Genomic DNA, 24,455 nt, shown 5'->3' with positions numbered 1-24,455 from the left:
GTCTGTCTGATTGTTAAACAAACCCCAGTGAGATAATACTCCCTCACAGTCCCAGTCTGTCTAGCCACTCGGATGAAGTTATTTTTAACGCTGCAGGAGGGGGCTTTTAAGTATCTGAGAGGCTGAACTCCACACATTGGGGTGCAGGAGTCTCTCTTCATTCTCCCTGTCTCGTTGTACTGTATTCTTTTTCACAGAGGAATCAATCTCAGAGGTCCTGCAGAGACCAAGGGATTTCTGTAGCTGAAGACATACACTTAAGTAAGCTGGAGATAATTAAAAAAAACTGGACGGTGTTGATAATGGTGAGATATGAACCATAGAGGAGACTGTGCAACTGAGTCTGAGGATAGATCAGTCAGAGCACCAGAAAAAAGGATGGGTGACATGAAACAAGGAGGCATGAAGTCCCACGTGCACCTGCCTGCAACCTGACTAAAATTGCAATGATCACATGAATATCTGTAGTGCTCAGACAGACTGGATCACAACAGAAGGGCAAAACCCGAAGATGATCCAACTTTGCAAGAAATCTCAAACTGCTGCCTACTTGTTATTAGAAATGAGCTCCACCTTCAGAAGATAATAAGGCAAAGTCTGTTCTGATTTTATATTTTTATTTTATAGCTAAATGTACACTGGTTAGTAAATCTAGGTATAAGGATACAATTAAACATCCAAGGGCAGTCTCAATTAAAACCACTACCTATTGTTTTTCTTGAGATGGAGACTGGTCCTTAACCTATAAATTGCACATACTTCAAAAACAAAACACACAAAGTGACCTAAAAGTCAAATAATTTAAAACTCATCAAATGACCTGAAAGAGACAAACTTTCATTAAAAAGAGGACTACTTTGATGTGAAACGGCTACAAAATGTTGACAAATTATTGCATTATTGAAATCAATTAAAAAGCTAACTTATCTAAATCTGAAAGCTGCCAAGAGAAAATGTCAGAAAGTAGAGATGCAGAAATCAATCTTATGTGGATGTGTGAAGCCTTTTTTCACGTCTGTGACAGTCCGTGAATTGTTTGAGTCTGAACAAAAGCATGCTTCTGTTGACAAAATATGTGTCTGTTTTCTCAGTTAGGCCTTAATAATGTTAAAATGCACTTAATAAAAACATATAAATATTCATTGTTTTATTATTTAAATAGGCAGAATCCAGTGTTTTACTGACAAAAATATATATTGAGTATAATCTGTGTTTATTTAAAAAAAAAACACAGACCACTTTCATTGGATGCAGAGCAGACAGTGTGTGATCCAGGGTTTTGTTTACCCCACACAGCCCCCGTGACCCCGGTGTCTGAGGGGGGCAGCAGAGGGGGCCGGGCCGCGCAGCAGGGCAGGCGGCCCTCCCCCCCTTAAACACGTCACTGGCTGGGCTGGCTGCTGGTATCTGGCGGTGTGGTGTGTGCGGTCGGACTGTGGTTGTGTTTCACGTCTGACCGTGTTGATAACGACACACTTCGAGCGTATTTTATCGAGATGGGAATTCTGAAGACATGGCTCTAAAACAAATTGCCCTAACGCTGCTGGCCCTGTCCGGGTTGGCGGCTGTTGGTGATGGTAAGTTTGATCCGAGCATCTCTCTCCGGCTTTTGTGCTTCCCTGAACTGGGCATCGCCTGTTGTCGCTAATCGTCATGGCGCTCCCGTGGTATCGAGGATTTGGCTTGCTTAACCTGACCTCAAAAACCTCGGTAGCTGTTTGCTCCGACTAAATTTACGCGTCGAGGTTTATTTTGCCCGTTTAATATGAATTATGTCGAGTGACAAACCGGGACGAGTCGCTAATGAACACGCAGCCAGTGGCTGAACCACAACAACAACATGGTGGAGGGAGCCGTGCGTGCCGGAGCGCCAGCTAACATTTGCTAGCCAACTGTCTCAAGTTATGTTGCTATTAACGCCAAGCTTCACACTTATTCCATTAACTCCTAATGATTTATTAGGCGACATGGACGCAGCGAGGGCTGAAATGAGCTACAGTTTACTGTTTATGCTGAAGGTTATCTCTATAATGCTCAGATATTTACAAAACAAGCTCCTGCTGCTGGCCTGCTTATCACTGTATTACTGATAATAACTGCGGCAGGCCATTGTAACATTAAATACTCTAAATAATTGCATTTATAATAGTATTTCTCTTTGTCATTATTGCTCGTCAGAATTTGAATTAAAGATCCGAAAATGCTATTTCTGCTTGCCATAAACAAATTAATAAAATTTTCAAAAGTCGTTAACCTAAATTGTCTTGATTGTAATATGTTAGTAAAAAAAATTGAAAGCAGGAGGGTTTTCTTCTCCACAATCAACATTTCAGACACGCTTAAGATCAGTGATGTCACATCCATGTGCATTGGGCTTCCAGCACCACACATTCTCATCTGTATTTTTCATTATCATTGGAAAAACTCCCAAGTAGTATTTTAAGACATTTGTAATTACATTGCTGCACTCACCGAATGTACCTGAAAGGCATTTTAATTGGATTGGTTCTTTTTTTTTTTTTACGCATTTATATCATTCAGTCTGTAGCAAAACCCTATTGCACGTAGCAGTAGTTCAGATATCCACTTTCTGGAGAGCTTGAGCTTAATTAATATAAATAAGTGTGTGCTTAGAATAACATGGTGGATATCTGAAGTGTTTACTGCAGATGGGATGAAAATCGTTTTGAGTATTGGAAGATGTTTCATTTTACTTGGAAGAATTAAATGATTAAACTATTAAACGATGAGTCGGTTTACTTTATCGTAGCTTCGCTGGTTAAATATGAGCAGTATGGTCAATTACTGCTGCTAGAAGAGTGCTGGTTTCCACATTTAAATGTGCACAAGGGAGTCTCAGACTGAAGGAACAGCCTACTTTAAACGTGAAATGTGTGTTTGAGGGTAAACACTGGCAGCGCCACTACTGATGCACATTTGTAAAGAGTGAAAAGGCTGCTTAGTGGCATCCAGTGGAAAGTGAATGCTGGCATGGGGTGGCGGCAGCAGCCGCACATTGAGCCATCCCAGACAGAAGTCGGAGTTGAAGTCTGGGTTCATTGTGATGGAAATGCAGTGAGCGGGGTCTTTTGAGACGCCAGTTGCAGGTCTGCTCCGGTCTCAATCGTCCCCATCTGCCAAAGCAGCTGATGCTTAGCTCTGAATTGCCACAGGTCAAATTATTTACATCCATTTACATCTGCAGCTTTAGACTATTTTCCAAAACATTTTATTTTACACAGTGATTTGATAAATATGTTTTTAACCGTTTGCATGTTTCGACTTGCCACAATATAGAGCGGCTGGAAACAAAAACAAACAACCCAACCGTCGAGAAAAGTTGGAGTGCTTTGTCATCTTTTAAAGCGTGTTTTACACGCTTGAGTCATTATTCTGAGAATCATAAAAAACACCCCCCTCCTGTTGGTTTGGATAATGATGCTGTACACGGGGGTTGATTTGCTCATATAAGGCACGCAGGGGAAGTGATCACACGTACGTGGTTTATTTGCCTGGCCTTCTCCAACTTTAACACTGATACGTGAGGGTGGGAGGGTGAGTGGGGTCAGGACACACAAAAAAGAGACTGACAAGGTGTTGATGAGTTTGTCCAACTGGTGAAGGGGCCTGCAAGTCTGTCTCAAGCTATAGTTTCTCACCTTATAATGGACTGTACCACATAGGGGCAGAAACTAGACCAACCTGAAAGTTGCCGCAGATCTGCAGGCCTGTGCAAGCGAGTTTTATGAGCGTGTGCTTTACTCACAGGTTGGGTAAGTCTGTCACGTGTTGTTGACTTCATACAGATTAAGCAGTCGCTGGTGTTGTGGGCAGCACATTCCTGTGTGACACAGTCGGCCTGTGTGAATTGAAACAGCAGCAATGTGATACGAGCTCCGCTGCCTGCACTGCTGTGAGGCAGGGCGCGTCCCTCCTTTTTCCTCCTCCATTCTCTATCTCCTATAAAAGGTTGAGCGCTTTGTCAGGTTTTAATCGGTACTTTGTTATCTGCGGTCCCACTTCTGCTTTCAGACGGTCTCTGGGGTTTTTCTGGAGGAAGTTTTAGGTTTAGTTGGGGGAAGGTTTGATTTCTACTATCTTTTGTTCTTTGCGCCAATGTTTCCAGATTCTTGTTGCTTTCATGTTTTGGTGTGAGTTTGTGTGTTAGTAGCACGAGTTAGTTAAATGGAAACGTGTGCACACCTGCCCATCAAGGCAGAGCCAAGGGAATGTACAGAGATGGTGAAACTTGTTGGGTTCAAAGGTTTGTGTGTGTTTCTTTTTCAGGAGCTCCGTTAGTAGTGTTTCTGTTATGTGGCACTGCTCCAGACAAGGTCAGGTTTGGGGGGTGGGGTCTAGTTTTCACTCAATAATGGCCGGTGTTGTTAATGACCTCCACTGGCCTGGAGGCAAGGAGCCCTAATTGCTAAAGCAGACAGCGTAGCCTCTGACTGACCCAGCCCCCACATTATTGATATCAGACCTGGAGGGATTTCTCCGTCTGCCCCTGTGCCTTAAATTTATTCTTAAGGGGTTGTTGAGTTTTACAGATCAGCGCTAAAATGGCAAGTTGTGTTTCATATCTTAAATACACACAGATGAAATGTGTTACTTTCACAGCACGCCGCTGCAAATCCAGGAGCTGTGTGTGTGAGCGCTCGTGTCAGCAGGACTAGGCCCATCGACATAAATATACTGGACATCTCCTTTCCATAGGCTCCAATATCACGTTTTGAGGCCAAATGGGAGGTGGCCACCACCGCCATTTTGACCTTGTCACAGGTTCTGTCAAGCCCAGACAATTCCACAAAAGGGAAGAGCGGAGGAGCTGAGGGTGGGGCTGTAAGCCTGGGATCAACTGACAACACCCGGTCGAACTAGCTACAAGCTAACCCTGGCTAACCCAAAAGCTAACGCAGAGGTGGGAGCTAAGATAACGGAGTTAGCAACCTAGCTACAACTGGAGTTAACTGTGCACAACACCAGAGCTTCTGAGTCAGAGATACGCCGGGCTGACCGCTGGGTAAAACCGGGTGGAACACGGAGGTCTCCGAGACCTCCACAAGCTGGCAGCCGCACAGCAGACAAGCGCAGCTGCAATCTGAGATGCGCAGAGCTGCCGCTGGCTAGAACCGGGTGGAAAAGTTTCCATCCCAGAGCTCCACAAGCCGGCAGCCCGGCGCAGCACACAGAAGCTGCGATCAGACAGAGATGCGCCGAGCTGCAGGGAGAAACAGCCGGCATTCCGCGCAGCAAACGGAAGCCGCGAAACCAGGGGAGAAACGGGTGGAAAACATCGGTCTCCCGAGAGCTCCACAAGCCGATAGTTGGAACCCAGCTCCACAAACATGTTATATTTCAACCCATTTTCTAAAATGCAGCATAATGTGAAATGCACTGGGTTTTACCCTATTACATTTAAATTTCATGGTTAAACAGTACATGTTAAAATCTAAGCTCAGCTCGGCAGTGACCTAAAATACATAAATATTAGGGATGCACCGATCAGGTTTTTTGCTGCCGATCACCGATACCGATATCATAGAATGCTGATCACCGATACCGATCACGTTCATTGGCCAGAAATTTTCTACAACATTATAATGAGTGCTACAAACTACATAATCTGGGAATAAAGGAAATGTAACCTAATCTAAAATGGTCTGTATGACCCCCAAATTCCACTACCTCCGGTCCGCCCCCGCCTTCCGCAGCCTCTCGCTTCCGAACTCAATTTTTACTGGTACCCGCTCTACAACGGCTCCGCTCCGGTGCGGAGACCTGAGGGGGGCAAACAAGCATGCGCGGGATTTTCGAGATCTTGCGATACAGTCCGAGCAATAAACGCGGAAGTTAGATCCAAACACCCGTTGTGTGGGAGAAGCATCGGCATGAGCTGTTTAATCTGCCCATCATTTGTGTTGACAGATCAGCAGTGTTTGGATCAACAAAGTGTGACTACTTTGATAGTAAAAACTGTATTTATGGCTTATTTTTGTGCATTTAAACTTCAGCCGCCATTGATAGTTGTTAAAAGTTGTTAAACCTGTGCATATGAAACAAAAAACGCCTTTTGTTTATCGATTTATTGTGAAAAACGGAAATTGTGCTCGCTCCTTTTCCTGTTGGGCCGTTGTGATTTCTGTCCATTTACTGCGGAGGTGCTCCGGCGTCCGGCGAAAATAGGATCGATTCTATTTTTGCCGGACGCCGGAACAGAGGGCGGCGCACGGCGCCGCACGGCCGCAGTAGTGGAATTGCTCTGATTGACTACAACGGGACCGATTTTGCTCCGGCGTTCGTGTCGGAGCGGAGCGCAGCGGAGCGGAGGTAGTGGAATTTGGGGGTTAGGGTTGTCACGGTGTGAAAATTTAACCTCACGGTTATTGTGACCAAAATTACCACGGTTTTCGGTATTATCGCGTTTTTTTTTTAAACATGCTACATTTTCACACAATTAAATAAACCCTGTATATCAGGAAAATATTGTCCTCAGTTTGTGTCTAAATTTTGCCTAAAATGTGTTATTTTGTAATTAAGTTGTTTATTTGTTTACATTTTCCCCTTCAGTCTTTAAAATACCAATATTTGCCCATAACTTCTTATTTTATGTCTGTTTGATGTCATCATTTTTAAAATATTAGATCAGATGATACTCAGTACTCAAGTAGCCTTCTAATCAGATACTTTTTTACCCTTACTTGAGTAATAAACCCTATATCAGGAAAATATTGTCCTCGGTTTGTGTCCTTCCAGTGAGCTTTGCAGATGTGGGAAAATGTCATCAGGCAGTAATCGTTGTTAAATTCATAATTATTCTCGGAGAGAGACCAACTCTTATCTGCCCCTGGGAGTCCCGTAATGCATAGCGTCATTTCAACATGGGGGTGTCCGTGACACGGTTTATATGCAGGTAGCGGCGCTGCGGCTGCTTTATATAGCGACTTGTTGCCTTCTCCCTCAACCCAAATCCTCGGATCACGCATTTTAGCTAAAACGCTAACGTTAACTTGCCTTGCGTTGACTGTAGAGTTGTGGGTGATGGTCATGCAGATGTGTCATGAGATTTGAAGCGTTGCTGCCTTTCACAGACACTTTTTCTGCTCGTGCTGCAAACAGGATAGCCGTACGTCTTCCATAAACTCCCTCGGCATTCTTCAAATATCTAAAATATGCCCGTACTTCCGACTTTGTCTTCTTTGAGGGATAAAAAATGTCCTCCTGAGCGCTGCCGTCTCCTCCTTTGACCATTATTTCAGCTTTAGCTTCAAGAAAGTTTTGTTGTAAACAAAGCGTGCATGTGCCGCCGGCAACTTCAGCCGATGATACGGTGGCTGGTAAGGGTCACCGCGCCTACACCGCAGCCACGGTAAACCCACCAAGATAATATAGTTTTTTTAAAAACAAGACGGTTATTATTGTCTTCTTTTTTTTTTTTACCGGGGTTTAGCGCTACACTGGTTACCGTGACAACCCTACCTGATCGGTTTGCTCTGATCTATTTTGAAAATTCCGATCAAAACCGATAGGGGCGCTATCGGCCGATTACGATCAAATGCCGATCCATCGGTGCATCCCTAATAAATATAATTTTACTTACCGAAAAAAATGAAGTGGAGACTCCTTGGACGCTCTATTAGTGCAATTAATGCCACAGCAAGTCATTTTGTCCAACAATTGCACAAATAATATCCAAAAAAGAATACACAAACACAGAGACTCAAAATGCTGGAGCAGTTTCCAAGCCAGACCGAGGCTCTACTGAGGCCTTTCCACGGAGCTAGCTCTGTGGTCACGTGGGTCGGATGCTCATTAATTATACAGAATTTTAGGCTTTTAATACACTTAAACAGAAGAGTGAGAAAAAATTTCACCCCCCTCAGAGTTGTCATGAGTGTAAACTAGATCATTTAAACCAAAAACATGTTCTGGTACCAGTAGGGTTGTCACAGTATGAAAATTTAACCTCACGGTTATTGTGACCAAAATTATCACGGTTTTCGGTATTATCGCGGTATTTTTTAAACGGTGTTGCATTTGTTCAGAAAGCATTGATAGTCCTGTTCTACACAAACTGAAATAGTTTTGAAAAGGTTTAATATTGTTTATTAAACCTAAAATAACACAAAGTCTTAGCAAAAGTGCAACTTTTCACAAGTAAAGGAACAAATAGCTTCTTTTTCTGGAACATGTTACAGTAGTCAGTGCAGGTTTAAATTATACAAATCCAAACATTCAAAACATAAACAATATGTAAACAAATCAAAGAAACACCACTTGTTTTCTCATATACTTGTTTTCTTCATTATCAAAATGAAAATCTAAAACTCCAGTCCACACTTGACTTGAGCGCTGTACAAGTCAACCTTAAAAAATATGTATTTAAAATAAATAGCCACTTTAAACAAATTACTAAAATAACTACTACACTATGTAATCAAATCCAAATGTTCAAGTATAAATGGCATTGAATAAGTAAACAAATCAATGACAAGGAACTAATTGTATATTTCTCTTCATCAACAAATAAGATGCTTCATCCAGCAACAGGGTGTCCGTGACACGGTTTAAATGCTGGCAGAGGGCACTGCGGCTGCAGTATATAGTGACTCGTTGCATTCTCCCTCAACCAAAAGTCCTCACGTCATGCATTTAAGCTAAAATGCTGATGTTAACTTACCTTGCACTGGCTGTAGAGACGTGGGTGATGGTCACGCAGATTTCCCGTTAGATTCGAAGTGTTGCTGCCTTTTGCAGACACTTGTTTCCTGCACGTTCTGCAAACGGGATAGCCGTCTCTATTAACTGTCCCTCAGCATTTTTCAGAAATCCAAAATATGCCCATACTTCCGATTTAGTCTTCTTTGAGGGCTGATGGATGTCCTGGGCGGCGCTGCCGTCTCCTCCTTCCGCCATTATTTCAGCTTCAAAGTTTTGGTGCCGTTGCAAACTAAAAAGTGCGTGTGCGCGCCGCGGGAACTTCAGCTGAAGCGACGGTGGCTGGTAAGGGTCACCGCGCCGAAACCGCGGCCACGGTAAACCCACCGAGATAATTTAGTTTTTAAAAACTGGACGGTTATTTTTATTGTCAACTTTTTTACCGGGGTTTACCGCTATACCGGTTACCATGACAACCCTAGGTACCAGGCTGTAAACATGTTTATTTCTGCTGTGAAATTGGCATTTTTAACATGGGAGTCAATTAGGATTTGCTCGCTTCTGACACCAGCCCCCAGCAGATGAGGGTGGAACTGCAATTTTTGGTACTTCCGGGTTTGACTCAATTTTAGAGCTCCATTGTGGGGGCTTGGCTTGGCCTGAAACCTGCCTCACATTACATAGCTTTTTGTAGAGGTGTTGGTTTTGTTTTGTTTTCTGGCTGCTGGAATTAGGATTAGACACGCCTTTACATTATTGTTGCTCTGCTGGAATATGTGCAGCCCACTCTCCTGGTTTTCTCCAGATGATTGGATCAGGCCGCTGTGATTTATAATAATTTTATTCAAATCCTGAGTAAACCTGAACAATTGGCTCTAGTAATGCAAGTTTAATTCAACTTGAGCAAATTTGGTCTGCTTTAAAGCGGTTATGTAGAAAATGTAGGTTTGTTCTTTAAAACTTAAATCATTCCATTAGTATTGCAAGAGCATTGATGAATGGTTTCAGATCCAGCTTTTTAATATTTTTTACCAAATATATCAACTCCTGGTTTCTATTGAGACTTCAGCTTGTAGAGCCACTAAAATACTTAGGTGTTTTTCTAATAAGCTTTATTTGTTAACGCACATGTCATTCACAGAAGCAGTTCAATGTGCTTTTCATGACTGAGATTAGCACAAACATTAAAGAGACAATGTGTAGTTTTTACCATTAATCTCAGAAAATAACCATCGAATTGTTATTGTTGAAAATAAAATCAATGATTCCCAGTTGTTGAGATATATTTGCGGCTTCGTAACATATGACCATAAAAACCAGGTCTAAAATGTATTGAATCAGGTTTAAGACATAATCTCAATACTCGCCCTGCAGTCCTCAGCTAAGTGCACGTGGAGAAAGTGCGCTATAAGGCTTTGAGTGCGTAGTACAACAGTGTGCAAATAATTGCCAAATTGAGACAGGGAGCATTGCATCATAGACCGCGTGATCAACTTCTGCATTTGAGAATCGAGACACCCTACGCACTCGCATCTCTTTTTTTTTTTTACCTGTTTGGGGTCGGTAACTAGATGGCGCCTCTGCTTGGCTTAGCCACGGTCAATGGCCACTTTTTAAAACTTTTCTCCACTAACCTCCTCTTTTCCACCTTGCTCCTGTCTGCGATCCTCTTCAGTAGTGTCCCTGCTACCATCTCCTATGATCGCCAGACTCTTTTGTCCTTCCGTTCGTTCACGATCGCCCAAGGTGCACAGAGGACGTACCTCCCTGTTTGTTTATCTGAGTGGCGCACTGGCCCGCAGCCAAATGACGATTCCAACCAGGGCACCTCCAGCGATGTTTATCCGGTCCCGGGAAAACGTCGGAGGAAAAGAGGTAAACGAGCAGGAATCCAGGTGAGAATAAGACTTCTCTTAAAGCGTGGTTTATCTAGTAAACATCGGCATGATATTCTAGCTTCTTGTCCTTTGTTTGGCGACTTGAGCGCCACTTCCGCATTCCCACTAGGCTGTCTTATGGTGCGGTTTCTCCGTCCTAGTTTTTTAAGGTCGGTTTATCCTCATTCCTCAGTGGTTTCTGCTCCTGTTCCCTCCATAAGTGGTTTTTATAAACACCGTGGATCTAACCCTGCTAATTTACGTCCACTAACTCCAGCTGTTTCTGTAGTTTCTGATTCCTCCACCTTACTCAGCATGGCTCTATTAAATACCCGCTCTGTTAACAGTAAGTCCTTCCTGCTCAGTGATCTAATTCTGTCTAAAAACCTGGATTTTCTGTTTCTGACTGAAGTTTGGCAGCAAACATCAGATTATTCTGGTCTGGTTGAACTCTGCCCGAGTGGTTATTCTTTTCTTAGCCAGCCCCGGGGTTCTGGTCGTGGTGGAGGCCTAGCTGTTGTTTTCAGAGACAATCTTTCATGTAGATCTACAGCTTCTGGTCACTTTGCTTCCTTTGAACTGCAGCTAATTAAAATCAGGCGTAAGGACCTGTTCTACTGTGCTGTGGTCTATCATCCACCTGGTCCAAATGGTTCTTTCCTTCTGGAGTTTAGTGACCTTCTATGCTCCACCGTGAAGCTGTCCAGACTGGTGATTGTTAGTGATTTTAACATCCACGTTGATGATCCCTCTGATCACTTTGCCATGAATTTCTCCAGCCTTATGGACTCCTTTGGCTTTACCCAGCGTGTTTCTGGTCCCACACACACCAGGGGGCACACTCTAGACCTTGTTTTTACCCTGGGTCTAAATGCTGACAGTGTTTGTCCTGAGGTTGTTTGTATTTCAGATCACCATTGCATTTTCTTTAACTTCTGATAGCAACCCAGATTCCTTAACTTCTCAGTTTAACGAGCACTGCCTCTCCATTCTGGACAATATCTGTCCTGTCAGAACCAGATCAGTTCCTGCAGTGAACCCTACTCCCTGGTTTACTGATAGCCTTTGCAGCCTAAAGCGCCAATGCAGAAAAATTGAGCGCTTGTGGAAGAAAACCCATCTCCACGTCCATCTGCTGCACCTAAAGGATCTTCTGACATCCTTTAACTCTGCAGTCAGAGACGGTAGGGTTTCCTATTTTTCCAACCTGGTGTTGCAGAGCAAAGGGAACCCCAAGGTGCTGTTTAACACCATCAGCAGCATCGTCTCTCCTGCGTCTCCTACAGCCTCCATCCACTCTGTTGCAGACTGTGAGAACTTTCTGTCTCTCTTTGTGGACAAAGTCAATAAGGTCAGATCTAGTATCTCTCCTTCAGCCTTATCGCTGCCTCTCCCGACTCCAAACAGGCCCATCATCCTAGATAGCTTTGCTCCTGTTTCTTTGCCTGAGTTAACCAAACTAGTTAACTCTATGAAGACCTCTGCATGCCCCCTCCACATCTTACCCTCATCTTTGTTTAAAAGTGCTTTTCAGTCCATCGGTCCCAGCGTGCTCTCTATAATTAATGCTTCTCTGGTTTCTGGTCAGGTCCCTGCTTACTTTAAGAATGATGTAATCCACCCGCTTCTTAAAAAACCGAGTCTTGACCCCTCTCTCCATAGCAGCTTCAGACCCATCTCTAAACTTCTGTTCATCTCCAAGATCTTGGAAAAGGTTGTGGCTAAACAACTCACAGCTGCTCTTGATGAACATAACATCTATGATTGCTTCCAGTCAGGTTTTTGTAGAGCTCATTCAACTGAAACAGCTCTTCTTAGGGTCTCTAATGATGATGGTCTCACAGTGATGCAGGAGACTGTTTTGTTCTGGTCCTGCTGGACCTGACTACAGCCTTTGACACTGTTGACCATCACCTGCTACTGGAGAGGCTGAGAGACTGGGTAGGCCTATCAGGAACTGCTCTGGAGTGGTTCTCTTATCTTTCTGAGCGTTCCTTTTCTGTGGCCGTCTCCAAGTTTAGGTTCTCCACCACCTTCCTTACCCATGGTGTCCCACAAGGTTCTGTGCTGGGGCCTCTGCTCTGCCTCTGCGTCCTCTTCAGCACATCTTGAGCTCCTTCAAAGGAATCTCCTACCATCTTTATGCAGATGACATCCAACTGTACATCTCCTTTAAGCCCCATGAGATGTCTAAGCTGCAGCTGTTACACACCTGCTTAGACTCCATTAAAACTGGATGGCTGGGAGCTTTCTTCAGCTGAATGAAGATAAGACTGAGATCCTCATCTGTGCCTCAGACAAGCTGGTTCCCAAAGTCTTGGTCAGCTTGCTTCTCACATCAAACCTTCAGTCAGGAATCTTGGCATGACCTTTGACCCAGCTGTCACCCTGGATTCTCATGTCAGTTCTGTTATTCGTTCTTCCTTCTTCCATCTCAGAAACATTGCTAAGCTGAGTCCCATTCTGTCCCGCTCTGAACTTGAGACAGTTCTCCACACCTTCATCTCCTCGCGCTTAGACTACTGTAACTCTCTTTTCACGTGTCTGAGCAGAACCTCCCTGAACCGTCTACAGGTGGTTCAGAATGCCTGTGCTCGGCTTCTGACCAAGTCCTCCAAACACACCCACATCACCCCGCTTCTCCTCCAGCTTCAATGGCTGCCAGTCAACTTCAGGGTCCATTTCAAGATCCTGGTTCTGGTCTATAGGGCCTTACATGGACAAGCACCATCTTACATTGGTAATCTTCTTAGTCCCTACACCCCCAGCAGGTCCCTGAGGTCCAGTGATCGAAGCCTACTGGTTGTGCAGCGCACCAGGCTAAAGACCAAAGGTGACAGATCATTTGCTGCGGTGGCCTCCAGACTCTGGAACTCTCTCCCCCTGAGCCTGAGATCAGTGGACTCAGTGGACTCCTTTAAAAACCCACTTGTTCAAAGTGGATTTTGTATGACCTTCTTCACCACTCTCTCTTTATTCTGCTCTCCCCACCTATTCCACCTTCCTCAGGATCCACTGATTTCCCTCTTTCCTATTCACTCTCACTCTTAACATTTTTTAATCACAATTGTCTATTTTTTGCTCATTTTAAATATATTTTTAAACATTTTCTAAATTATTTTTTATATTTTTACATTTTTTGTTTTTGTGAAGCGCTTCGTGATTTTTATCTTGAGAGGCGTTATAGAAATTATATTTTCTTCTTCTTCTACCCCTAGTCAGGATTGCGGAAATGATGGGCAAAAGGGTGGAAGTGGGAGTATTGGGATTAGGCCTAAGTCTCTGAGCGATTCCATATTAAATGTAATGTTTCCTTCTACAGGAGCTCGTGAGGACAAAATGCATTTACTGATTTGTAGCAAGCGGTTACAAAACCTTCACCATCAATGAACGTTGACCTCTTTGCTCGTTGAAAGGGAGTCTGATGTGTTTGTTGTTTAGCTGGAGATTGAACAATCTGACGAAGTACACCAGGGCTTTTCAATTCCGTGCCTCAAGGGTTGGTATTCAGCACATTTGTATTTTAACTCTGCTTCAACACACCAGATTTCAATCAGCAGGTGATTAACATGCTTCTGCAGAGCCTGATGAGCTGCGGCATGGGTGATTCAACCACTGAATTGTGTGTGTTGGAGCAGAGAAACTAAAATGTGCTGGATACCGGCCCTCGAGGCCTGGAATTGATTAGCCCTGAAGTGCACGTTCAAAGATTGCGCTCCCAAGGATTTTTGACCCTGATGGCCCTCGGTCTTCCTCCAACACACAAATGCTGCTTGTTTGCAATGATTTTAGGTGTCTACTGCCCCTATCTCCTGGGAAAATACACACAGTCACTTTAAAATAATGTGACAGCACAATTTAAACACACAAATACATTGAGATCAAAGGAAATCAGGAAAAAGACAAAGTTAAAGGGTGAGCAATTACAATGCAGAAGGTGCAGCTTAAGAAAGTGTTCAGCTGATATATCAGTATGCAAAGCAATACTGTGTTATGTGGTGTGTTAGAAAATGTTATTTCTCCTCTTTGTCATCTGCTGCTTTTTGAGTCATTATGATTCAAGATGGCCACTACAGCATTTATTACTCAACATTAAGTGAGCTTAGTGGAAACTGGCATACAAGAACAAATTCAGTTTCTTTTTCAACAACTTTATTTAAACATGCAACAATGTTTTTCTTGTTTTCATTCTATTAAAGCAACATAGAACAATATACTGAGTTTTATTTGAGTTGGTGGTAATGATCTGAATCGGGAATAATCGTTTATCCATGGCTGGTGTCATCGGAGTGCTTTCACTCAGCAGGGCCCAGCACTGATGGTGTTGGTCTGCAGCTCTGTCAGCAACTTCTTTGGAAAATGTATTGATTTGTAAAACTGCATTATGCTTTAACAATATAACGGCAACTTTGATCAATTGGAGCACCTGCAGAAGGTCTAAACAAGCGACTGCACTCACTTGTTTGCCTTTGATCTCATCCAGGACAACAGACAGACAGGAAGGGACATAGCCTGCAGGGTGTTGGTTGGTAGAGAGTAGATGCAGCTTTAGCCCCAGAGACCACTTTAGCATCAGATCAGTAATCTGACCCTGAGATGCAGACAAAGGTAATGACTTTCCTCCTTCCCCTACCATTGATTAGGACACAGTTGTGGTGTGTGTGCGTGCACATGTTTGGCTGTGTGTGTGTGTGTGTGTGTGTTACACACTCGCTGTCTGGTGGCGTCTGCCTGTCTTGATCAACTCTCAGTCTGGTATCCATATGGATCTAATTTCAGCCAGTGCATTTTGGTAATGGTGCTCTCTCCAACACAAGAGCACACTGTATCAGAATCCCCCCAACCCACCATGTTTACATGCCCTGCTGCAACACACTGCAGGCGTTTTTACACCAGACGCTTCTGATGTTTTGAGGGAAATGGGTTTTGTTTGGACCAGGTTTTTCTGCATGAACAGGCCTGAAAACCAGTGGAAAGCTGCCATTGGGGTTGATGTGTAAACTGGTGGGGGGTATAACAACAGGCAAAGGTGACAATAGTTTATAGCAGCAATGCTTTATTAATCCCTTCCTCGCTGTGTCTGCCGTTTCCTGTCCCGACATGAACGGAATGATGGGAACTCCTCTCATTAGCAGCTCAAAGGAACACCTCTTGTGTTCCCATCTTCCCGTTTTCCTCTATGGTTCCTTTTTCCTGCTCTCTCGTGTAAGTCAAAGTCTAGACTGGGTTTTAATGACGGTCGCAGCTGGTCACTCGGGCAGAACTCAATGGCAGCTGGGAGGAGGGGGTGCTGCGAGTCCTCCTCCTCCTCTATATTATCCTGCTCAAATGGGTACCAGCCCCCCCCATCCTGTCTGGCTTAAAGCAGCCCCCAAATACGGGGTTGTTACTGGTAACCCCAGTATGCCCCCCTGCGTGCTCCCCCTTGCACAAGTGCTCTTCGCTTTGTTCCTGCAGGGCCAGCCCAATCCCTCCACATGCCGCCTTAATCTCCACACAAAGGAACAGTGTAAAGACCACCAGTTATGTGGCTACGAGAGCAGAGTTCACACAAAGCACAAGTACCCCACGGCAACCTTTTCTGGCATTACTCCTTCGGATGAAGCTGTGGAGAACTTGTGAGAAGTTCCCAAACAATCTGACGTCTGTGGGAGTGCTGGTGGCTTCATAACGGTTTAGCTGTGTCCCAGATTCCCGAATAACGTTCTCACGGTGTTCATCTCCAGCTGGGTGTTTGGTAATAAATAACCATGATCAGAGTCCTGGATGGGCTAAAATTGGTGATGGTTTTTTTTTTCTGGTTTCTTTGGAGATGTGTGGTTTAGACACAAGCAGTTTTTATGTAAAACGAAAGGATTTCCCACAAACTGGTAGACCACAAACCGTTTATGTATGTGTGTGTGTTGTTTGGTTTTTCTGTACGAGCTTCTGTCTTCATGTCTGTGGACCATCTGTCTCTTCATGATGGATGCACAGGCCTGTTGGGTTTTGGATCACGCTGTTCCCCTCAGATCTCTGCTGATAAATTATTGTCACAAAGTGGTGTGGTTTGTTTGTCGGAGCAACTCAATCACAGTCGAGCTGTTAGCGGAGAATCTGTTTCTAATAAAGCTGTTTTTCATGCTCTGTTTCCTCCGTTAGTGTTGCAGATTAGTCTGAGCTTGTGTGTTTTTTGTCTTTATCAGCACCAGCCTGACTCACCTCAGTAATCTGCAGGAAATTCCATCTGCATGCAAACTTCAGTGAATCTGGACGCATGCAGGCGCCAGTTCCTGCCACTCTCCCCACTCGTCTCCTGGGGAGCGTAATGCTTTCTCATGCACACACCAACACTAAACAGATGAGAAATGTTACTGTAACCCTCCTAAATGTTCCACATTTCCAGTTACTATCAGTGAATAAGCACAGATGCATCTGCGCGACGTCTCGGGCGGTCAGTTAAGTTGAAGCCACCCCTGTACTGCGAGTTTGTGGTTACTAAAATGTCATTTTGAGTCATTTGTAATAGAATTTTTAAAATTGTGTTAAAGTTGACTGAGAACTTGTTACAGAAGTTCATTGGGTTAAAGCAGATTCTGCATAAAACAAGATTATTGAAGTCATGCATGCCGGGCTTAAAATCCTGTTTTTCCTCAGACATCCAACCGTTGCTCAATCGTTTTCTTGTCATTTAAAAAAAGGGATTGAAATTCCTCCTTTGGTCTTTATTTTTAATCTACAGAGATTAAATCTAAAGTGGCCCAGGTTTTGTTTCCTGGCCTGTGTGCATGTTTTCCTCCCAGTATGAAGATAAAACTTCTCCCACCATCCCATAACCCGTCTAAACAGCTGGTTGTGAGATAATTAACAAAGGTCATCTTACTATTCTATTTCACACCACAATAAAATCATTTCAACAAGTACAATATCATATTTTCTAACCATTTAAAGTGTGTGACTATCATGATTAGTGTGATGCGACTGGATTTAAAGATAATTACCACAACTGAAGTCATGCCAGTCATCTCATGTGTCAGTCTCGCCTTGATGGTGGTTTTTATGTCCTCATAGATGTAGCCATCTTGAATCTTGGATCCAGAGATGTGGCAACGTCTAGCAACTCCTGTGTTTTTGGGTCACTATACTTTTCCTCCAGGTAGTCAAGGATTTTTGGATTTAACTGATCTTGTGAAATCCAAGTCATCATCCTGCACGGCCACCACTGATGTTTTAAAGAGGCGGAGAACCGGCTTCACTGAGGAAATGCTCACATATTACTCTCCTGACAGGGCATCTGTGGAGTCTGTCAGTGGGCTGAGTGTGTTGTTGAGTGCCTCAAGAACTTCAACATCCTGCCATGTGGGAACCAGGTGTCTAGCCTTCCGGTCAGAGGGGAGAACATGCGAGATGGCAGGTAGCTGTTCCAGTACCCTCTGGACCATAGCTGGTCTGGATCCCCATCTGGTTGGACACTCAACTTTAAGCTTGTGTTCAGGTAGCTTGAGCTCCTTTTGGGCCTCAGCAAGTTCCTTCTTCCACCTCCAACTGTAACTGAAGCGGCCCACCAGCTTTTTGCAAAGATCTACAGCATGATCCACTCTTGGACCTTTCTTTGCACTCTCAGTTATTTTCATTAACTATTTAATTATTATATTTATTGTATCACTATTGTTATTGGATAATTATTATTGTTGTTTATAACATACAGCTGTAATAACTATTTTATTATTAACTATTTAGTATCACTGATGTTATTGACTTATTGTTTAACAGCTGTAATATTATTGACTATTTTGTAATATTATATTATTCATACTGCTGCTATTGTTGTTTATAAAACACACCATCAATAACATGTTTTTTAAACAACATAAAATGATCAACTTCCATACAAGAGCTTACCTACAGCAAGGTGTAGCCTGTGGCCAAAACACTGAAGCCTTGTCCAGTTGTTGAGGGATGCTGCTTTCACAATGTTGGCTCCACTGTCTGTCCTTATGCACACCGTTTTTTCCTCCCCCAAACTCCCGAGATAAGACCCTCCTTTAATCCATGTGCTAGGTTCTCGCCGGTGTGGTCCTCAGGGAAATATGCAGTCTGTAAGCACCTACTTTTCATGGTGAAGTCACTGGTAACATAGTGGATGGTCAGGCTCATGTATGGCTCCATAGTTTGGCGGTCGTTGCTGCAAAATGCTGAACCGCTTGTAACTCCGTCTCCACCGTTGCTCGGCACTGCGTGTATAGAGCAGGCAGTGCCACGTTTGAAAAATATTTGCGGGACGGTACTGCATAACGTTTGTCAAGAGTGTTGATCATTTTCCTAAATCCCTCGTTTTGCACGATGTTGATAGGAGCCATATCTTTAGCCTGGTGATAAGTGATAGCCTCCGTAATTTCTTTGTGCCTGTGGGAGTTTGACGGGTATAGAGAAGCACTGCATAAGGTCTCCGTTATGGATGTCTGGGTGGTTGACGGGGAAGGATTTTCTCCCGATGTTTTCTTGCCCTTTACAGCTTCATCGTACTGCACTTGATGGTGACGTTTAAGGTGGTTGTACAAGTTCGTAGTGTTACCCTGTGGTGCTGCTACTACTGCAAAGCACTGCTTGCAAGTTGCATCTTTTTGATTTTCGTCATCTGTTTTGAAGCCAAAAAAACTTCCAAATCGCGGAATGAGAACCTTTTTTGGGAATCAACGTCACTGTTTGGTTGTCATTCGCACCACCGTTGGCGAGGTTTTCCTCTGCTGCTAGCATTTTCGGCTTTTCTCCTCCTGTCAGCTTGTCTCACGTGCTCTTGTTTATTTCCCGCCATCTGCGTTCTGCGTCACGCGGTATAAGGTTCCGCCGTTTTTGTTGGAGAGAGGGAGTGCTTGTTTTCATGCATATTATGTCCCGGTTTGAAATGCGGTACAATGGCCATCTTCTTTTCTCTCTTTTTTATGTAATCGTAGTCATACCAAAAGAGATTGCATAAAAACATGAATCGAGATCTCGATTTTTTAACGATAAATTGTGCGGCCCTAGTTGTGAGTGCTGTGGCAGCAGAGGAAGCGCTTTGTCTTGACCTTACTCTAAATGAGAAGCATGTGTGCCGTGACTCAAAATCACATTTCACTCCAAATCTAATCAGTTTGCAGTTTTTCTTGCTTTCAGCGTTGCTCGACCAGCACTCGCTCTGGTTTAGATCTTGTAGCTTTGTGCAGATGGACCGCTGTAGGTTTATGACAGGAGTGTGTTGCTCTTATACTGACCTAATGGCTCAAACAGAAGCAGCTCTCTGTCAGTGAGAAAGCTGGAGGAAGGGAATGGAGCACATTGCTGCATTGGGGGGTTTGGCATGAGCCCTCTCCCCTTGTTGAGTTTCACTTTGTGTCCCTCTGGGCAGGTCTGTCTCCACTCGGCGTGTTTGGGTTCTTCTGCAGCGAGGGATCTGGTTTCAGGGCTGCCAGGGATGTCTGGCTGCTCCTGCTGATCCACACATTATAAATGCCTCCAGTTGAACGGGGTGTGCTTCGGAGTTTGGGTTTAAACTGTGGGCTGAGCTCGCCCCCTGCTGGAAAAGCAAACGTGTTCATGTATTAACGTCATTATTCTTTTCCTCCAGCTTTACGTTGCAACTGCACAACCTGCGAGAAGACGGGCTATGAGTGTGAGACGGACGGAGCCTGCATGGCCTCAACCTTCATGGTTGGTCTGAAGGAGGAGCGCGTGCGCGTCTGCATCAACCAGGTGGACCTGGTTCCTGCTGGACACCCCATCTACTGTCTCAGTGCTGAAGGCTTCTCCAACACCCACTGCTGCTATGAAGATTACTGCAACAGTATTGACCTGCAAGTTCAAGGTGGGACGCTCAGACATCCTCGCTGTTCATTCTGTCGATTTTAGAAGAACAAAACTACACATCTTATTTTCTGTTTCACTTTTTCTCTCAGTACCAACAAATAGTGGTGGGGTAGGGTCGGAAACAGGAAGCATGTGGGGGCCGGTGGAGCTGATGGCGATCATTGCAGGACCCGTGTTCCTGCTGTGTGTGTTGCTGGTGGTTGGCGTGTTCTTTTTTCACCACCACCAGAGAGCCTACAGCCACAGACAGAGGCTGGAGGTGGAGGACCCTTCCTGTGACCACCTCTATCTGGCCAAGGACAAGACCCTCCAGGACCTTATTTTTGACATGTCCACTTCTGGATCAGGCTCTGGTCAGTGTGTGATGCTCACGTGTGTGTGTGTGCTACACATGTTTTAGCTGTGACCTCTTATATAGCCCTCATATTTCTGTTATTATAATATCTTTACAAGATATTTTTTGTGTGTCTACTGCCCTCTGCAGGACTGCCTCTGTTTGTTCAGCGGACAGTAGCCAGGACCATCGTGCTCCAGGAGATCATAGGAAAGGGTCGTTTCGGGGAGGTGTGGAGAGGGAAGTGGAGAGGAGGAGATGTAGCAGTGAAGATTTTCTCATCCAGAGAGGAGCGCTCCTGGTTCCGAGAGGCTGAAATCTACCAGACAATCATGCTTCGGCACGAAAACATTCTAGGATTCATTGCAGCGGACAATAAAGGTGAGAAAACCTATGTGGTTACATTTATTTGCACCTACATAAAAAAAATTCTAAATCATGTTAAAGTGTCTTGGCGATGTGTGGAAAGTGACCCACTAATGAAGTGATATTTTGCTATTTTGTTCTGTAGATAATGGCACATGGACGCAGCTGTGGCTGGTGTCGGACTATCATGAGCATGGCTCTCTTTTTGATTACCTGAACCGCTACTCTGTCACCATCGAGGGGATGATCAAACTTGCACTTTCAGCTGCAAGCGGACTGGCACACCTGCACATGGAGATCCTCGGCACTCAGGGTCAGCTCGACCGTCTTCTTAACCCAGAGGAAGAAAGAGTGAACTAGTGGACACAGACGGGACTTTATTTTATGCAAATAAATTCAACTTTTAATCCTTACAGGTAAGCCAGGAATTGCACATCGAGACCTCAAGTCTAAAAATATCCTGGTTAAGAAGAATGGGACGTGTGCTATCGCCGACCTCGGACTGGCAGTCCGCCACGAGTCCATCACAGACACAATCGATATAGCACCAAACCAGCGTGTGGGCACTAAGAGGTGAAGGTTTCCTTACGCATTAGCATGTGGAAGAGCGAGCCGGTCTTTCCCCGAGTCTTTAAAGGCTCAGCTGGCTACATTCTTCGTTATTCTCTCAACAAATTACTTGTAAACATCAAAAACAATTGAGATCATCACCCTAAGATATACATTTGAATCCATTCTTGTCCATCTGCTGTGAATTCTAAAATGTCCTTATCTCAGTCGTATGCTTCTTAAATCCATTGAGACCTCTGTGTTATTTATTCAAATGTCATTGAAAGGTATCTCGGCTGACTCCTAGAAAACCCTGATTCTCCCATTAATGATGTGTCTCCTTTGCCCTCATCCAGGTATATGGCTCCAGAAGTCCTGGATGAAACCATCAACATGAAACATTTTGACTCCTTTAAGTGTGCAGACATTTACGCGCTGGGCCTGGTGTACTGGGAGATTGCACGCCGCTGCAACACGGGAGGTAAAACAGAAAAAGCATTTGACGTTTGGAAGAACAGAAACATGCAATCAGAGGCTTATTTCTGCTTTTTTGTTTTTTGCCCTGCAGGTATTCACGAGGAGTACCAGCTGCCCTACTATGACCTCGTGCCCTCTGACCCCTCCATAGAAGACATGAGGAAGGTGGTTTGTGACCAGAAACTGAGGCCCAACGTGCCGAACTGGTGGCAGAGCTATGAGGTGAATTTAGATGAAACGCGTTACTAATCAGTATATTCTATTGATTGCTTCCTTTACCCTCATCTGCAGCTCAGACAGTTGGTATCAATCCACGTTTTAGTAACAGTCTTGTCGTTCTTGGAATTGGTCCAATCTAGCTAAGCATCAACTTGTAAATCCAAGGCTAATCAGCCGAACATGTAAACATTCATAGAACCCGCTCAAAACCACATCTTTGCCTCTCTTCAAACACCTTTTCCCATAAATGTTTGATCTTTCTGATATTCTGAGGATCATGGTGTAGGGCAACAGTTTATCTGCACTGACTACAGACACAGACTACGGAGTCTAGATTAAGTTCTGTAATCTGCGTGTCCTTTGCTGTGCAGTCGCTGCGTGTGATGGGGAAGATCATGAGGGAGTGTTGGTACGCCAGCGGAGCGGCCAGACTGACGGCTCTGCGCATCAAGAAGACTCTGTCCCAGCTCGGCGTGGAGGAGGATGTGAAGATGTGAGCGGACAGGGCGGCAACATAAGATGCACAACCCGACCGCATCATAGGAAACAAACACTAAAGACAGACTGCAAGTGAAACCCTGCCAGTTTTAAAGCCACACTCCAAGTTGTGACAAGGCCTACCTCACCTTTTTAGCCAAAACTACTGAAAATCTGATTTCTCTCTCTCTCTCTCTTTGCCTCCCTGTGTTGCACCCCCTTCCCCCTCCACGCCCCTCTCCACAAGCCACAATACTGCAACCACTGTTAATACCATAACACTACGTTTTTCTCCTTTCCCAGGGCAGGAAGTACTAATATTGTACAGGGACAGAACTTATTATTATTATTATTATTACCTCTTTATTTCTGTGACAAACTTGTTTTTTTCTAGAGGAGTCAAAGTGGGTTGTGGCTTTTAAGTTTTAAGCTTCGCTGTCTGTAATCCATGCAACATCTCAGAGTGTGTGTGTGTGTGTGTGTGTGTGTGTGTGTGTGTGTGTGTGTGTGTGTGTGTGTGTGTGTGTGTGTGTGTGTGTGTGTGTGTGTGTGTGTGTGTGTGTGTGTGTGTGTGTGAAAAAAAGTTCAGTTATTTGGTGATGAAGCATGAACATCCAGCTTTTAACTCCGTGACTTGAACATAAAGCAGAAACGAGTTGGACTCGGCTGAAGAGAGAGAGAGACCTGCAGGTTTGGTTTAATGAATGTGATCCAGTCCTGGTGTTTGTTAGTAAATTAGGGCTGAGCATATTTAAAAAACAGATTCTTTTGAATATCTGTTGTGATAAAACTGCATTTTACTCACTCTGTTAATTCTTCCCCTACACTCCCATGTGCTTTTACATTTAGGCCCCTTTCATCTGATTTTGCACATGAAGCCAACGTTCCATCCAAGCGTTGTTTGTGATTTTTTTGCAGCCCTTTGCGATGTGAGGTTCTGATATGTTGTGCAGCCCTAACGTGAGACGTGGCAGGGAAACCGTTTGGGATATTTCCTTTTCTGTTATTTATTTGTTGATAGTTTATGCTTCGTATTGATGAACACTGTGAGACGAGATGCGACAAACCAGAGACTTGAAACGGAAAGCTTTGTGATTCAGCCCGAGTCTTCGCTGGTTCTCAGACAAAAGGGTTATTGCGGTTCTTCAGAGATCGTTTGAATGTAACCATGACCCCATCGGTGACAGGCGGTGATGTTTTTTATTTTTGTTGTTTTTTAATGTATTGTTTGTGTTTTTATGTAAAGAGATCATAATGGCTTTCCTGTTTAATTTGACTTTCTGACTTTAGACACTACTGATCGTGGGTACATATGATTTATTTGTCATATATAAAATGTACACTTGTCTCCTCTTGTATGCGACATGTCGTCGTGACATTTGGTTGAAAGGTACTTTCATGTCTGATTTGATCTGCAGATTTCATTTTTGTTCCCTTCTCATGTCAGTTTGCTGGTACTACTGACCCCGTATGAACATGCGTGTGTCCTTCTGGGGTGACACCACCACCTCCTCCTTCTCATTAGCACTGGAAAACAAAATAGCATCATGTAAACATTAAATACTGCCACTGGCTTTTTTCTTCCAGGAACAGCTGACGGTTCACGCACATTGAAAATGTAGAGATGTAAAGGATGTTGTGGGAAGTTAGAGACGGAAAAATGAAACTGCATG

At 44.1% G+C, this 24,455-nt stretch overlaps 1 protein-coding gene across 2 annotated transcripts; it reads left to right on the top strand.

Moving 5' to 3' along the window:
- The first annotated feature begins 1,389 nt into the window (after window positions 1–1,389).
- acvr1ba (activin A receptor type 1Ba) lies at window positions 1,390–23,018 on the top strand. 2 transcript variants are annotated; one of them, XM_015967880.3, is made up of 9 exons: window positions 1,390–1,577; window positions 20,122–20,358; window positions 20,450–20,713; window positions 20,845–21,075; window positions 21,206–21,373; window positions 21,477–21,633; window positions 21,966–22,090; window positions 22,178–22,308; window positions 22,677–23,018. In XM_015967880.3, exons 1-9 carry the CDS (start codon window positions 1,514–1,516, stop codon window positions 22,800–22,802), a joined length of 1,503 nt encoding a protein of 500 aa, XP_015823366.1. In that variant the 5' UTR covers window positions 1,390–1,513; the 3' UTR covers window positions 22,803–23,018. The 2 variants fall into 2 exon arrangements, with proteins under 2 accessions (XP_015823366.1, XP_054601886.1); XM_054745911.2 differs by having other exon boundaries at window positions 21,966–22,308.
- Window positions 23,019–24,455: the final 1,437 nt, after the last annotated feature.

Source organism: Nothobranchius furzeri, chromosome 15 (assembly GCF_043380555.1).
Source record: "Nothobranchius furzeri strain GRZ-AD chromosome 15, NfurGRZ-RIMD1, whole genome shotgun sequence".
NCBI classification, from domain to species: Eukaryota; Metazoa; Chordata; class Actinopteri; order Cyprinodontiformes; family Nothobranchiidae; genus Nothobranchius; species Nothobranchius furzeri.
The sequence above is the reverse complement of the archived record's forward strand: the minus strand, read 5'-3'. Positions and strand labels throughout refer to the sequence as shown.